At 45.4% G+C, this 17,067-nt stretch overlaps 1 protein-coding gene across 1 annotated transcript; it reads right to left on the bottom strand.

The window, feature by feature from the left end:
- Positions 1–723: 723 nt before the first annotated feature.
- Positions 724–16,499, bottom strand: DGAT2 (diacylglycerol O-acyltransferase 2). The gene is made up of 7 exons (XM_010191905.1): positions 16,384–16,499; positions 15,360–15,467; positions 14,441–14,511; positions 6,704–6,908; positions 2,671–2,845; positions 1,868–2,070; positions 724–1,071 (listed from the first exon to the last, which is right to left on the bottom strand). Exons 1-7 carry the CDS (start codon positions 16,385–16,387, stop codon positions 917–919), a joined length of 921 nt encoding a protein of 306 aa, XP_010190207.1. The 5' UTR covers positions 16,388–16,499; the 3' UTR covers positions 724–916.
- Between the last annotated feature and the right edge of the window lie 568 nt (positions 16,500–17,067).

Here is a 17,067-nt window from a genome sequence, read left to right as displayed (position 1 = left end):
TTCACTGGATGGAATATTTAAAAGCCATCTTTGGGCAGAAGTTACTCCTAGCTTTCCCCAGATGCTTTTGGGATCCAAAACACTTCCACGAGTAGTCCCACTGCATTTACCCCTATGGGTTACCCTAAGGGTCTGCAACGCTGGGGCCATATGATTGCACCATCCCACTGCTCCTAGAACTTGTCCTTGGAGTTTTGTGGCTATGAAAGAGTCCCATATTTACAGCTATATGCCTCTGTGCAAGCAGCACCTGGGACACACCTGCTTCTAAACCGACATTCAAAATACAAGTGGTGAAGTTACAGCCACCAGAGCATCCACCACACTGTATGCATTGAGGTTCACCAGACTCATATCCTTTGGTTTCCTGCACCATCCACACCAGGTGCCACCCCAGGGGGTTTGGCAGCCTGCTTGTCCTTTCAGAAGGGGCTTTTCCAAAGCAGAAATGCCTTTGTGCTATGTAAGCATATCTCAACATGGCTCTTGTGCATCACGCCTGTAATACTGCCATCCCAGTCACATCAACCTGCTGCCTTTTTTGTTTTTAGCCAGATGGATCCTACTCTCCCAAAATAGCTTGTGCTAGTGGGTACAGTAGCTGTAGGAATGCTTCTAATCCATTGCTGGTGATCCAACAGCATTATATAGCAGATTACAAAGGCAATCATTTCCCCCATCCAAATCCTCACAGCAGCGGGGAGTTGTGCTTTTTTTGAATCGAAAGACGTTTGTACTGGGATTTATCCGAAGTAAAGCCTTTTTTTATTTTTAAAAGTGATCTAGCAATACTTTTAACACTTTCTTTGAAAGACACATACACCCACACATGCTTTCAAGTACACGATGACAGCTTGGACTCCTGGAGAAGATGTGTTTTTTTCTGAGAGAAGGAGGTGCTGCTGAGCCAGTCCCTTCAGTTGACTTCCAAGACCTCAGTCTCTGGCAGGCCAAATTTGCTCTTATATTTGTCAAAGAGTTTGATCAGGGAGTCCACGTATATGCTGTGGTATAAGTCCACTTCCTTCTGGGATGGATTATTGATTTTGGGGATGGTGATGGGCTCCCCAACTGATAAAAAGAGGGAGAAATCCACATGTTAGGTTGAATGCGCCCAGACAGTCTGGAAATTCATCCTCTATGGCCACAACTGTGGTAGTTGAGCATATCCACCCCAGTATAGCACAGCTTCCATTATAGCAGAGGTTTGCCCAATTCCTCCCAGTTTTACTAGGCACTGAAGCATAATTGTCTACCACCATGGCCCTCATCCCATCTGCAGTGATAGCCAGATTCATTTTAGCTACATAAATGCCAGCAGTGCAGTGCCTCTACTGTGCAAGGTGGTTGGGAAGCAGTGATAAATCCCTCCTCAATTAACAGGAACCAAGACTAAAAGCTGGTGATTCAAATTCTTGTGTATTCCCCTATGCACACACTGTAAGAGCAAAACAGCACTTTTTTCTCTCCCTCAAAGCCTTGCTGCTTCGGGTTGGAGGATTCAAAGGCAAATTTTAGGCTTGGTTTTAAGATTCAGCTGTCAGACAGTATCACACTGCCAGTCCTAGTAGCGTGGGGGGCCAGGCTGCTCCTGACTTCAGTCATCCAAGGCCAGAGAAGGTAGCAGCCATCAATTTTGCCCCTCAATAGAGCTCACTTGCAAAACCGGCTAGCAGTAGAGCATGAGAGGCTTGTAGCCCATGAAAACTATTCTAGCTCATTCTCAGCTGTGCTGGAAGATTTTATCTAAAAAGGAAAAGAGATTTAAACTCAAGTCTCCAAGACTAGTCTAAAGTAGGGGTATGTCACTGAGTCAAGTATGCTACTACCTAGAGAAGCACAGAGCATGCTTATACCAAGATCTTACCAACAGTAGTAATGGGCTTGGAGTAAGGTAACAATCCCCAAGTGTTGGAGGAGAAGAGGCCACGGCCATGAAAGATGCACGGAGCAAAGCCAATGTGCTTCTGAAACTTCTTCTGAACCCATCTTCCCCAGGAACCCTCCTCGAAGATCACCTGCTTGTACACTTCGTTCTCCCCAAAGGAGTAGACAGGAACCAAGTCCGCACTAGAAAGATGGACATATGTTAGGACCCCACACCCTTGGTCTGTAGTCACTACTACAGCATCACACTCACTGCCGTGTACCCTTTCAGGCTGCACATTTGCAGATTTTATTGGCCAGAGCTTTGTTTGCAGCACAAGATGCTGACATAAGCCAGCCAGACTTGACATGATATAATAGATATACATTTAAGGCACGCAAGAGAATTATACTGGCAATGGGCCCATAGAACACCACCCAGTCAGGCACTGAATATGCTTCCATTTATCGTCATCTGATTTTTGATGGACATCCCATTTCAGACACACAGGATCCCCAGAGATCACAGGGGCTGCACAGGTGATGCCCCATTGCAGGTTACTGACATCTACCTCTCCTTGCCCTGGTAGCCTCCTGCTGCCCTAGGCACCTTCCTATTCCTGTCCCCTGCTCAGAGGCAGAAGCCAGAAGACAGGCTCATGTGTGCGATGCTCTGGGCACACATCCACACAACACAGCAAGACTGCAGAAAGCAGAATCCATCCAAGACAACAGCTGTTTCAGAGACTAAGAGCACCTTTCATACGCCAGCAGTGCTGCTCTAGCATTGAGGATGCCTCATACCCATGCCGTAGAGCCAGCTTCACAAATCCTTTCCGGTTTTTCAGCGTCACAGAGTTTTTCCCTGGGGTGCAGTTCAGAGACTCCGCTGCCCCTCCAACCACAATGATGATGGCATTGCCACTGCCATTCTTGGACAAGATGTAGTCTATGCTGTCACGGTTCACAGGACATATACCTGCATATCCAAGAGACAGATATAAAGGTCAAGCTGCAAGATTAAAATGATCCTGAAAACACCAGCCATACTTGTAGCAAAAAGTTTGTGCCTTGATTGTACATTGAGCTGTTCAACTTCCCTGTGGTCATAGAAGGTTGTGTAAATTATCAGGCAACTTTTTCCTCAACTAAACAAGCAGTCAGTAGACCTGGACAGGACTAGACTTGTTCATAAACAAACCCCACCTACACCAGCTCCCAAAAAGTTGCTCTTAACACAAAAGAAATCAGCAAGGATTTTCTTCTGCACTCAGTGACATCACAGGCAATTGTTTAAAATATCTTCCCTCCAAGTAAACTTTGCAGTAGGAGCCTGATTATCCTTACGAGGGAAGCAAAGCAATTGTGTTACCTTTGGTGCATGAGAGTCTGAATTTGACCACCTCCTCAGGAAAACCAAGTAGTGGGATAGGTCTTCCTTTGGGATGACGCTTTAGTGATACAAAAAGAATAAACTGACATGCTTTCCAGAGGCAGATTTACTATGGATAAGTTTAAAAAATAGTTTTTCTGAACTAACATCTTAAGCTTTTGCATGGTGACAGTGAAATCCTTTGCTATCCTGGGAAGGAAGAGATGTGTGGGACAGAGTGCTCAAGTGCTCTGAGTGCCTAGGAAGGTCTTTCCTCTACCTCACATTGGAAGGGACAGGACTGCACTACCAGTCACAACACTTCTGCTATACAAAGCAATCTCTTGCCTTAAGCACCAGTCCATACTGCATGGATCTTATCATTTCAGCCTAACAAAAGGGGGAACCTTTAATTTGAGTATTTTTAGAGCAAGAGAGTAGAGAAGTTTTATTCTCTATACCTGAAACTCATGCTTTTATCCTAGTTATCGCCAGAGCTTACTCATGCCTCACATTTTTGGCTGGGATAAACCAAGGAGAAGTGAGATGCCATCATTTACATTCCCATCCACACAAGTCTGAGTTGTGTTTGAGTACTTAAGGTCATTGCACTCGGAAGGGCAGTATTACACAATTTAATTTTAGAAGCTGATTCTGCACATGTCATGGCACTTGAACCAAGAACTAAATGATGAATGGGTCCTGTGGAATTATACAGGGCAGGCCTGCAATCGCCTTCATGTGTGTCTGGGCATCAAGGTCACCAACTAATCCCAGCTCCAGACCACAGGGGAGCAGACCTCAGTTAAGATAGATCAGCTGGATTTGAAGATGAAAAACTCATTTCTTTCAGCACAGCTACATCTCTGACCATGTTTTCTTTGAAAGGCTCAGGCTCTGCTTGCTGCTCTGTAAAACAGACAGGAGCCTTCACACTACTCCCATTCTTCACACCAAAGCTCACGGACTACACAGCCCTGGCTAACACAGTGTGGCAGATGCACCCACCCTACTAAAGACCTGAGAAAAACCCAACAAAAGACAGTGCTAAAGTTTCTGGCCCTGGTGGCGCCAGGACTGCCTCCCCCCTCACAGCTCATGTCTGGTCCACACAGTGGGCATCAAAGGCGGGAACGTTGGGGTCCTCAGCCAATAGGGGGTGACACGACCATGGATTGACCACAGATCAGATTCGACCAGGGTATAAATGGGGCCCTGCCAGAGGACTCATTGGAGTCGGTCCTCCTCAGAGCAGCGAGTCTGCAGTCGGGGACTCTCCCCTTGAGTTGGGACACCACTTAAGGTAACTTCTCGAGATTGAGAGCCCTCCCTTTTTGGTGAGTGAGCGAGTGCACATTTTGGATCATTTGGCCAAAAACTTAAGAATTCTTAACTCAGCTGTGTCTGGTAATATTCCCAACCAGCATATCGAACCTGTATTTGTTGAATGTCAGTGCGATGTTGTTTTGGTGAATGAAGTTTTGTCTGCTTCATTTCAGTTGCAGATTAAAGCTTGTTTGAGTTCATTAATTGTGTGCGTGTAGCCATTTTGGTGCGATTCCGTGACACACAGCAGGACAAGATTTATGCTCAGCCATTTCACACTTGTTAGCAGAAGGAGATTATGCCTGCCCACAGCCCTGAACATTTAAATCCTTCCTCCAAGAAATGCAATGAGACATGCAGACAAGTGGCAATTGCTGAATTGTGCTCTTTAGCACATTTGCACAGTATGTAGGATTTTCTGGCCATCTCCTCATGCCTTAGAGGATCCCTGCTATAGCTCTAATCTCTCATAGGCTATAAAACATTGTAATATGCAACAGCTCATTGTAAGCCAACTGAGTATGTGTATCGGTATGGTAATATTTGTTAGAATTTAACTTGAAGTGGTTCATTCACAAAACAAAGGATTGCAGGAACTATCAGCACTCTTCAAGTGATGTTAACGTCATTGTAGTGACATCTTTAAGATCCAGTATAGAAGAAGTGAAGATAAATGATAGCTTTCAGAAAGTTAATTTTGCCCAAGAGATCACACCTATAGCCTTGCTTAAATCCCAAGCACAGAGGAAGCAGAATTCCCCACTGATTTAACTGTAGTGCTTAGGAATATTCAGCCCTGTCAGTAGTGATGTTGCTAGTGCCTACTCCCACCTTCTTTCCAAAAATTAGGGAAGCAGCTTTGGCTGGCCACAGGATTTGTCTACCAGTCGTTTTGAGCAGATTAAGCATCTTTGGGCTTTTTTTAAATATAGCAAGGCTTATGCTGCATGGAAACTTAATCAACACATGAACTAAGTTTACAGACAACAGACTAGAAAGCAGTTCCCAACTTACTGGGAATTTTGCAAGACAGCAATGCACAAGTTATGGGAATTATGGACTTCATAATTACTTCTGACGCAGGAAGACAGAGACCAGCTTGCTTGAGATAGTCCCTTTCCTAGGCAGGGACAAACACCTTTTCTGCACCAGATCCAGGCAGTTTGCCTCTCCCTCACCAATTGAGGCAGTAATCTTGGAAACAGTCAAACCTATCAAGTCAGAGCCAAGTCCAGCTACTCCTATCCTCTCTCCAGCCATGAGTCACTATTCAGCCAAAATACTATATTAAGGTATCTGTTTTAAAGTAATTTATTGGGGAATCCGTTCCAGAAACAGCAAACAGGGCACTGGATTGTTCAATTCAGTCTTTAAACATTACTCCCTCATCTTTACCAAAAGAAAAGTCATCCTCACTCTGAAAAGGAAGCTCAGGCCACACAACAACACTGTTTCTCAAGCTTGTCAACACTGCTTCCGCTGCCCAATCATAACCTACAAGCCCTCCACCATTAAAATACTGTAATCCCTTAGGACAGATCTATCAATATCACTCAGCAAACTTACATCCCTATGAACCATCTTTTCAGGGAAGGGGCTTGTTGAACAGCAGACACCAAGCAATAGCCCAGACTCTACTCCTGGGAGGCATCTAAAAATGTCGTTGGGGGAAGACAGCATCTATCATCACCATAAGGCCTAGATGCATGACAACTCACGGGGTAATGAGCCCAGGAGCAGAGATACCCATGGTATTCACATTTCAAAGGCTTATGAACACTTTGTATTTTCAGCTGGGACTTTATCTGCCAGCACCACCTAATGATAACTAGGACAACTTGCTCCCCTGTCTCCATCTTCCACACCCACAACTAGAGATACCAGATATCTTTACTGTGCCTTCAGACAGTAGTATCCTTGAGTTAAGGATGAATGCAGAGGAGCAGCAGCCTCTGAAGCCCAAGCTAATCACATTTATTCACAGCTTCCTCTTGATAACTATGTGAAAGCAATGTTTATGTGAAGCTATAGGAGACAAGTGGTTATGTGGGCTTCTGCCACAGCTTTTCGCTTCAAAGTGGGGAAGACAGCTCAGATGCAAGGATATGAGTAGGAAGAGCAAAGTACTCCTGCACTTACCACCAGACATTAAGTAGTCCCTCAAAATGGGCATCCTGAAGTTCCCAGCCAGGGTAGCAAGATATGGTCGGATCCCAGGGAATTTCTGGCTGACACCTGTGGCTTCTGTGCTGAAGCTGCAAAAGGCACCAAAGCCCATGATGCCGTGCGGATGGTACCCAAAAATGTAATTCCTGGTGGTCAGCAGATTGTGGGTTTTAACCAGCTAGGAAAGAAAAGAGTGAGCTCATATGAAGATGGATATTTTCAGGTAAAGAAAACAAATGGAGAAAAAAAAATATCAAGAGTCCCCAGCTTTTGTCTTTCTTCCCACTAGGGAGAACAGCCTAAGGGCTGGGGTTATAGGCTACCCTGGATTTCAGAGGCTGGGGTAAGAGCAGTTACCTAGACTGCAGTTCCCCAAGCAGAGGGAGCAGAATAAACAGGCTGATCATACACACAGGACTGCCAGCCAAGCAGGAATAGGGATTGGGTTACAGTAGTCTGTGCCTATGTTTCTCCATTCCTCCCAGAGGTATCCTTGTAAGCCTCTCATCCAAACCAACCAAGTTCTTCATGGCCCTACAGCCACAGCAACGCCTCCTTCCAGGCCCTCTCACCACATTAGTGGCTCACATCCCAGTATGAAGGTGGAGGGAAAGGATAAAAATCAGTCTCCCATGACAGAAACAAGTTTTCTTAATACCTGAAAAAATGACCCAACCACTCAGTGTGCCTGCTGGCCACCCTCCAAGACGGAAAATGTGCAGAAGAGTGGCTTACCACTGTAAACTATCCCTCCTTTCAAGAGGTTTTGCTCTGGCCTACATGCCAAAAAGCCAACAAGACACCTCAAAAGCCATCCACAGCAGTGCTCCAATTTCTGCAGGACATGCTCTAGGAGCAGAGACCATATCGGTTTGGAATTGTGCAATATTCTGCAATGTTCCTAGCCATTTATTAATCTGTTTGCACACCATAGACACCCCAAAGCTGTCTTAGACATGCACAGCACAAACTATGCCCTGGAACCACTAGTAGTTTTTTTGATGCTATAAGTAGCAGCAGCATCCCATGCATCAAAGCATCTTTTCCTGGCAATATGCAAGCAGTATGAGTAAGCATACAACAGGACTGCTACATCACCCTGCGGAAGTAGGCAGTGAATTTAAGTTTTTCATGCCAGTTTTTGCTGACTACAACGCTCCAGCAGCTCTCAGACTGGGGCAGGATCTACAAGTCCCAGCAGCACCTTCAACATGAGGTGATAAACAACTGCACCCTCAAATTGCACACACAAAGGCCAGTGAGTCAGCTCCTATAAGAAAAAGCATGGATTTCCAAGATGTCCCATCAGGATTACCTATCCTACTCTCCTGGCCAAGAAGTGCTTTGGCAGCAAGCAAGCGAGCCTGTTTTGTTGAATCATGCTACAGGGAGCTCAAGTGCCATTGCGACACGCTGAAGCGGTGTGCCCAGAAATTTGATTCCCTCCTCCCCACGTTCCCACCGCCGTCCCTATGTGAGGCTACAGCACTTGTGCTATTTAAGACAGCAGCTGCAGCAGGCGTGACACTGCAGCAGGTTAAGCAAGTTGATCGCCCTCTTCCACACTTTCCTCAAGCTTTGAGGTCATGTAGGGCTCCAGGAAGCGTCTGTAGATGCTTGTGGTTGCAGCAGCTCTGTAGAGCCCCACAGCCTATGGCATACCAACTCATCCTTTCTCCCCTCTCTTCTTGCCCAATTAGTAGATTTTGCTTTCACTCCCCAGGATGGAAGGGCTGTCCATTGACCAATTAGGGCAAACAGGGCTCCCAAACTAGACTGGAAACCACTCTCCAGGAAAGACTGAGGGAGGGGAAAAAAAGCAATGATAAGCAGTCAGCAACCCCTCCATCTCTCAGCTCCTGCTCAGTTGTTGGAGAGACTCAAGGGCTGGTGGCTATAGATAACATGGCTTGGTTGGACCAGCAGTAGACGCTTCTCCTTAGAGCTCTTGTCAGGGCACAGTGGAGGGTTCCAGGCTCTAAGCCTCATCCTTCACTTGCACCAAGCACAGCTACTTTAAAAGGAAACTGGCTGGAACAGAGAATTTGTTCTTGTCGCCCTGGAGCATAAGGCATTGGTGAGCTGAGACTGGCAGAGCCACACATCTGCTCTCATATAGAAGACATGTTGTTGTCCTGCTGCCAGCCATGGCAAGCACCCCTCCACTCCAACCCTTCCACCACATGCAAGGACACCCAGTTCCCAGTGGAGCCCATTGCTTCCAGACCCTGTGTGAGGCCCAGACAAGCCATCTTTCTGTTGGCTTTCCAAGACCTCCTAATACAGAGGTAGAGGGTTACTCTTCTCAGTATCACTGGAGACTCAGTGAGAATCAAATGCTCACAACAGGAATTTACAGATCTGAGAGTCAGCCTGGGATTCATATTCCTGCTTTTCCCCAGTAATTTGTCCCAAGAAGGCTGCCTCTGCCCTCCACAGGTTGTCCCTCTGATGGGTTCACAGACAGTGAACATGTCTCCCTCCACCCAAGTCAAGCCAGGACAACCAAGGACTTCCAGGCATCAGACAAGATTTTGCACTTATCTGCAGGTGGTGCAGGTCTCAGGTCTGTGAATGCATAAACTCAGCCTTCATGGCTCCCTAAATTTCATGTAAAAGCAGGATTTTTTGAAGTGCTATAATCACTTATTTCAGCTGTCAAGCAAAACTGAAGTTTCCCTTAGGAGACTGATCACTCACTACTCATTTTCTTGCACCTTTCCCCTTGACAAGCAAACACTGAGCTGCCTTATCAGGTTAGCCTGAGGAATTCCTGTAGCTGTCATTTCACATTTCTGCAACTCTGTTCTAAACCTCCAACATTTTCTCATTTTGCCTTCAAGGTCTTCTCCAGTCCCTCACAGCCTTCAACTCCTTGAAGCCTCAATGCTCCCATTATGAAAGAGGCAGCGCATCCTGGGGTGCATTAAGAAGAGTGTGGCCAGTAGGTCAAGGGAGGTTATCCCCTCCCCACCTCCTCTGCCTTGGTGAGGCCACAGCTGGAATACCATGTCCAGTTCAAGGCTCTCCAGTTCAAGGACATGAGAGAGTCCAGTGGAGGGCTACAGAGATGAGGGGACTGGAGCATCTCCCACATCAGGAAAGGCTGAGAGAGCTGGGTCTGTTTAGTCTAGAGAAGAGGAGAATGAGGGGGGATCTTACTAATGCTTATAAATATCTAAAGGGCAAGTGTCAGGAGGAAAAGGTCAAAGTCTTTTCAGTGGTGCCCTGCAACAGGACAAGGGGCAATGAGTACAAACTGGAACACAGGAAAAAAAAAACTTCTTTCCTGTGAGGGTGACAGAGCATGGACCAGGCTGCCCAGAGAGGCTGTGGAGTCTCCTTCTCTGGAGACATTCAAAACCCCTGGACGTGTTCCTGTGTCATCTCCTCTGGGTGATCCTGCTCTGGGCAGGGGGTTGGACTGGATGAGCTTCAGAGGTCTCATCCAACCCCAACTATGCTGCGATTCTGTGATCCCAGCCAGACGACGACAGTGCTGGGACTGAAGCTGGACCTTCACCCCCTGCACTAACACGCCCATTCCCAGCTGCTGTCAAAGACCAAACCTGTTCCACTGGGAGCAAAGGTCCGTCCAACTGCTTTAGTAATAACAGATCTCTTTAAACAGATCTAAGCCTGCCTACAGAAACAAAGCAGTGCAATTACACTAAAATGTTAATATTTGAGTGCCAGACACACCCATAGAGCAATGTTGCCAATTTTATTTGTAGGAACAGGATGAGTAAGTAGCACATTCAAGTGTGGAGAAAAAGGACCACAGAGATACTGCTGCTCAGCAAGTAGCAGGATAAAAACAAGGGGTCCAGGTGTGTGGTCAGCCTACCTGCAAGCTGCAGGCCTACAGTGACTATAAAGGCATGCAGAAAACAGAAAATTGGAGCTCATAATGCACAATCCAAACAGCAGTGTGAGCATATAAGCTTGCAAAACAACTGACTGCAATTAGCAATTGCAATTAGCTGCATCACACTCTCAGGTGCTATGGAAGAAATTATCTCACCTTCCCAGCAAACACAGGCCAGGATCTGAAGACCTCTCCAGGCTCTCAGTATTACCACTACACTACATCACACCTAGGAAGCAAAAGCCTCTGTTTCCATTCTCTAAGTCATCTACAACAACTAAGGAGAAGCTTTGCCAGGAAGCCAGCCAAGCCACAGAGTGCAAGGCAAGCGCTGCAAAAAAATGTCACTGTCTTGCACCAGTCCCTGCTCTGCATCCTGGTTTTTACAGTTGCTCTATCACCTGATGCCTCCTCCCCACCAAGAGGGATGGGGAAAAGGAAAGGAGATTAATGGGTTGAAGTAGATATATATTTAAAAAATAATAAAATAATATTAATACCAGTTATAAAATACAGAGTTATACTCAGCCAATATTGTGGGGGAGTAGGCCTCGGGGTTAGGACTCTAGACAAATACCTCTAAAAATGTCAGCCACAGATGAGGGAGCAGGAGGGAGAGGAAGAGGCAGAGAAGGAATAAGGGCCGTCCCCAGTAAACTCCTTGATTTATAGTGAATGTGACATGCATGGTATGAATAGTATTAATTGGTCAGCCTGGGGTCACCTTGGGGTTGACTCTCCTAGGTTTCCATTCCCCCCAGGCCTTTGCATGGGTGTACCTCAAGACCTTGAGCACTGTGACAACCTGTATACCAGTATTAGCTGAAACCTATAACTAAGTTTGTATCAACTTTGTTCCCATGAAAATAGAATGCTGCAGTCCTTGCAAAATTGCAGTTTTCCCCAACAGAAAACAGAAAACCAACTCTAAAATTCTGTCCCACTAAACCGGGACACTGGCACGCTGCAGACTCTCCCAGCTCAGCAGGGGACTGAGAAGGTCTCACAGCGCACATCTGAAGTGCTCACTGCTTGACAAAGGAGAGCCAAAGGTCTTGCTGTCTAAAGTGTTATTGCCTGTGGAGATAAGCAGTAGCTGTGCTCACGTGCTCAGGTGATGGCTTCTTTACCCAAACAAGACCTTCAGACCATGGCACTGCCCACATGGCATCCTCAGATCAGCTGGATGTTCTCGGGAGGCACAGCACCCTGTTCACACCTGCAAGGGCTGGGGCTTTACCTGGCAGCTCAGCACCAGAATTTACCTCACTGGAAGCTTTCTCAGCTGCCTCATGCACTGCTTAGCTTAAAGCACTATTTGCAAGGCCAGCCACTAAGCAGCAGACAGACTTAAGCTTCCAGTGCCCTAAAATAGCTTATTAGTGTCAGAGCAGCTGCATGAAGCCCTAGTGAATGTGGACCACCTCTGCTCAGACTGAGGAATTGAGCCAGATTCAGGCTTGTTCTCAAATCCAGCTGGTGTTACAAAACATGACCTGGTATCTCTAGATACAGGTACAATAGTCCTACTGGTGTTTCAGGGTGGGAAGCACTGCTGACACAGGTGGAGTCCAATCCTAATCATCACAAATAACAGAGCAGAGCCTGCTTCCCATGCAGCTACTCTGATAAGGCAAGCCTGATGCCAGCAAGTAGAGCTGTGGAGGGATGCAGCAGATCTAGCCACAAGTTCTAACATACAGCTTTGTCAAGGGTCGATGCTGATGGCTTTTTAGTCTGACTAGGTCCAGCCTGCATCCTCAAGAGTGAGCTCACACCAGCTTGGGACAAGGATACCTTGGCCTCCAGATCTATACATTTATTTTATTTATATATATGCGTGCAGCTAGCATAGCTCTATGTGTAGTTAGCAAAAACTGAGGTTAGCATTACAAGGGCCACTGGTGAGGTTGTCAATGGTGAGATCTGCCCTTGCAATGCTGAGTGAACAACACATGGCACAGGATGAGGTGCAGCAGATGACCACTCCAACAAACCACAAGCTGAGGAGACAAACCAAGCTCTGCTAAGCCGTTGCACAGAGTTCAGGATACAGTCAAGGTGAATTTTCCAGACAGAAGATTTAAACAAGTAGTCATCTCTAGACCAGTCTCCCTCTTGACTGAAGACAGGTAAATAGTTTATCCAAGGAGTTCCTGTGCTCTTAGTAGGTTTAAGCCCAAAGCTGTTCTGGTGGTTGCTACCACTCTTTACAAGAGGCCATATTCCTGCCCATGATTGCAGACAACCACCTCTAGCACCTCACAGCCCTATGATTATTGTAGCAGGTTTTAACGAACACGCAGCCAGCTGGCTGTTCCCCCATAGCAGTTGCAGGAGTTATCCCACAACTGTCAACCCTCATGTGCTGCCCTTCACATACCATTTACTGGTGGTATCTGTAAACCTTGAACAACTCTACCCCCTTAGTGACAGAAGAATTGCAGCCATAAGGGGTTCTCATAATGGACTACAGGAATTAGCAAATGTTCACTTAAACAGCAGAGAAGTTCGGTTTATCTGCCAGATCTCATCTCTAAACCTACTTGAGCCCAACTGTTTGACAAGCTTCTAATTCCTAAGCAAGTCTGACCTGCATGGCTGGTACAGAGCATGTTTCTATGAAGACAGGGGCTACATATGCCATCAAAGGAGATATGAAACAAGGGGACCAGACATTTCTTGATTCAAAGTCCCCAGGAGAAAATAGCCCATTTTAGCCTTCAGCAATATCAAGAAGGCTGGGTTTGGTGCAGTACTGAGGACTTCATATTAGAAGACAATACATTTGAGACCCATCTTCAACATTAGAGCATGCTCTGTTCTTCATTAGCTATGGGACCTAGGTTGACCAGACACTTGTAGCCCATGCAGTTCTAGTGTATTATTCCATGTACGCCTACACTTGCCAAAAATTACCTGCTTACAGTGGCAAGAGGTTTGTTCACCAGCAGCATGTTCAGGTATCCTGAGAGTTCAGGTAACTTGGCAAAGGAGGAATCCAGTCTATGTTGCTTTGGCTTCCCACTGGAATTGGATTCCCTACTGCCTTCTGAGGCTAGACTATCTTAGGGCAGCTAAAAAGCCAAAGCAAGGTCCCTCCCTTCTGCTCAGGCTGAATAAAACCTGCCAACAACCTTACATAATGACCCTTTCAGCTGTGTGTCCTTCCAAAGAGGATCAAGTTCCCTCCCAGCCGAATTTGGCCACTGCACCCTTCCAAGTCCTTCACCTAATTCTGCAGTCCCCAGAGCAGCCTGGCAGCCCTGTCCTTCATCTGCAACACATCTGAACTAGTAAATACAAGCACAAGATAAGCAACCTACAGGCTGGAGAACTGGAGTTGCCACTGCTGGAAACCCCCCATATCCAAAGCAGCTAGACTTCAGAGATTATTTCACCAGTCCCTGTGAAACAGTAGGGCTTTTGGTGCAGTGTTTCCAGCTATTCTTACCTATTACACTGCTGCCCTAGAACTGGAAATTAGACCAAAACTGAGCTAGATTTACAAGAGGGGAACACGGATAGGGCTAGGCACAGCATGAAGAGAAGCTGGGGAGATGGACAGGAGCCTTACTGCTACAGGGGTGATTGCCTTAAAAAGTCTAGTGATAAAATCATCAGAAGCAGCGTCTTCTACAAATCATGATACCACCAATGATGCATTTCAGATTTTATAACCACAGCTGTTCCAAGCAGTAGTATGGCAATAGTAAGCCAGCCATGTCCTGCTTATAGTTCAGCATCATGGATAGACTAGTGTAGGTCCAACATAATCTCCATGAGAGTAATTACAATCCAGTCTAAAACAGTTAAGTCCCAATACATAAACTGTTACTTACTCTTATAGGAAAATAATCCCTGAAGTACCTCCATATAGCCCAGTTTCTCACCCACTGAGATCTTCTTCCACCTAAAAAAAAATAATTATGTTTTTAAAGCTCTTTCCACATGGGTGCCCACCAAGAAGACTAGAGGGCTCCAGATAAGTCGCTGTCTCGCTAGAGTAATTAACAATTTCATTCTTTTAAGGGAGTGGGATACTGCATCTTTCACTAAAGTCAGGTGAAACCATCCATGCTCAGGACTTCAAGCTTCAAGCCTAACAACAAATTCAGGGTAGGATCTGACTTGACATTCTGTTGTAGTTGGGCAATGGACAATTCAAGCTAGAAACAGCTCAATGTTAACCTTAGATTCATCTTTTGGGGAAGGAAGGCCATGATCCTGGATCATTTCAGTGATCCTGAAGCACTGGAGAATTGCTAATCTGGCTATGAAAGGAGTTGCCATCAAAGCTTGTTGCCCCACTACAACTAGTGGGGTCTCAGAGCCAGTTTTTACAGGGTATTTTCTGAAATTGAGTTTTCTGCTTTATTTGCAGCAACACTAACCCCATAGGGGAGCCACATTTTAAGCCATACCATAATCTGAACATTGGCAGAAGACAGCAAGATCTTGAATTTCTATGTAGGTATTTCTTACAGGAAGAACCTAAGCTTTATAAAGCTGTTGCTAAAAACCAGCACTGGCATGGTATTACTGAATTCTACCTTGTATTACTCTCAGCATCAACAAAATCTGCAGTTACTGCTTATGCCAAGGGCTGACATTCATCTACTTCACTGCATAATGCTTATGGTCAGTGATTTAGTCAAGTCCCACTGAGAAGATAATTAATGCATTCTAAGAAAGTACTTCTTTGTCTAAATATGACAACAGGGACACTTCAGTGGCAAGGATCTAATATGCAATGTTTACCTTTGTTTGGTGTATTCCAGTCAAATACCAGCCAGGCTAAATATAGAGCAGCAATCGCCCAGAAGTCTGTGCACAGTATGTACATAAGGATTAAAGTGCAAGCAACACCTGGATAGGTCCAAGAAAGAAGAAAACAAGGTTGCATCAGTTTTTGGTCTGCATTTACACTGGCATTAAGAGACCCTTGCCTTTTGACCCTTCTGTACTGAACCCTTAGTCTCAATCTGATGTTATTAATACTCAATCAAATTGGATTTAGCTAAAAAACCCTTATGTAGGACTGAGATAGCTTCCTCCAAAGCTACCTGCTTTGCAGTACCTCAACTCCCCATTTCATGGTTTCTCCAGGTATCTCTTTAATATCTATAATATTTAACATGATAATATCTATATTATCTATAATATCTACTATTTAACAAGAGCAAGACTTCACCAGCATCAAGATTTCTTTGTGGCCCACACCAAGTGGTGTCACAGTGTCACAGTGACACAAGTCTTCCACACATTACATCAGCTCTATGCCAGCCATCCCACGAGTGCCAGAGATCCCACCCACAATTTATATTTCCATTTTAGAAAACACCAAATTGGGAAGGAAAGGCAAGCGTTGCTTGACTGATGGCAATCAGCATTTTTCTCCACTTTAATTATCAACAGTACTATGGAGCAGAGCAGCCTGAGACTTCACATAACAGAAGTACTCAGAGACAAACAGCCTTTACTGTTTTACTGGTCTAACAAACACATCTTGCCCATCTCTGGCACCTCTTGGAAGGAGAGCAAGCCAAGAGGAATTCCTGCTGCAACCAGTTCCATCAGTTATCAGTTGCTTCTAAAAAATTTCTTCTCTGTGGACATTCCCATGAATGAGTCAGGTGAGAGACCTCCAAGTGCTTCAGTCTTATTTGTATGGAATGTACACATCCAGTAATTACTACTTATATAAAAGTTAGCATATTTGCATTAAAATTCTTCCAGAGTTAAGGCAAAAAAGCTTTGCTTTAGGCCAAAACGTGTTACTTACCCATGATAAGGAAAGTGAGAACCCATTGCAGCACAGAGATGATCTGGAGTTGTTTTTCTACTTTGGACTTAGATAGCCAGAACAAATCCTGCAGAGCAGAAAGAATGCTCGATCCTGTGCCTAAAGAAAAAAAAAGAAAAGAAATAGTTACATTTGCACACTGAGCAAAGTTATCAGTATCTTACTTCCAAATAAGAGGTTTTAAATCAATGTTTGTATAGTTTGCTTTTAGAGCTAGATTTGTCAAAGGCTAATTTTTCCTAGGCAATTCTACCATCCTGGAAGGGGAAGGGTTGCCATCTGCAAACATACAGCTGTTTTGGGGATGCTGGATGGGATTAATGGGTAACATCAGTTCCCACTTGAGCAAGTCTTTGTTCTCTTGACCATAAAATGCAAAGGACATTAACACATGGTCCAAACACACACCCTCCTGCTCCAAACTGCCAGTTCCTGGAAGCAGTGTTTGATAAGAGGGGAAACCCAGGAATTCATCATAAGACAGAGATCAGCTGTCACAAACTACAGGCACCAGGCTGTGGTGTGAACTGTTGCTCATCCACCCTTTACACCATCATTGCACAACTCCTAAGTGCACGGTCAAGGAAAGCTCAGCACTCCCAGCCTTACATAGCAGAGGTTAAGGGCTGCTTGAGCAACACCTCAGCCCACAGTCCCAGGGAT

Source organism: Mesitornis unicolor, unplaced genomic scaffold (genome assembly GCF_000695765.1).
Source record: "Mesitornis unicolor isolate BGI_N332 unplaced genomic scaffold, ASM69576v1 scaffold19999, whole genome shotgun sequence".
NCBI classification, from domain to species: domain Eukaryota; kingdom Metazoa; phylum Chordata; class Aves; order Mesitornithiformes; family Mesitornithidae; genus Mesitornis; species Mesitornis unicolor.
Note: the sequence above shows the minus strand (reverse complement) of the source record. Positions and strands in the feature narration are given on the sequence as shown.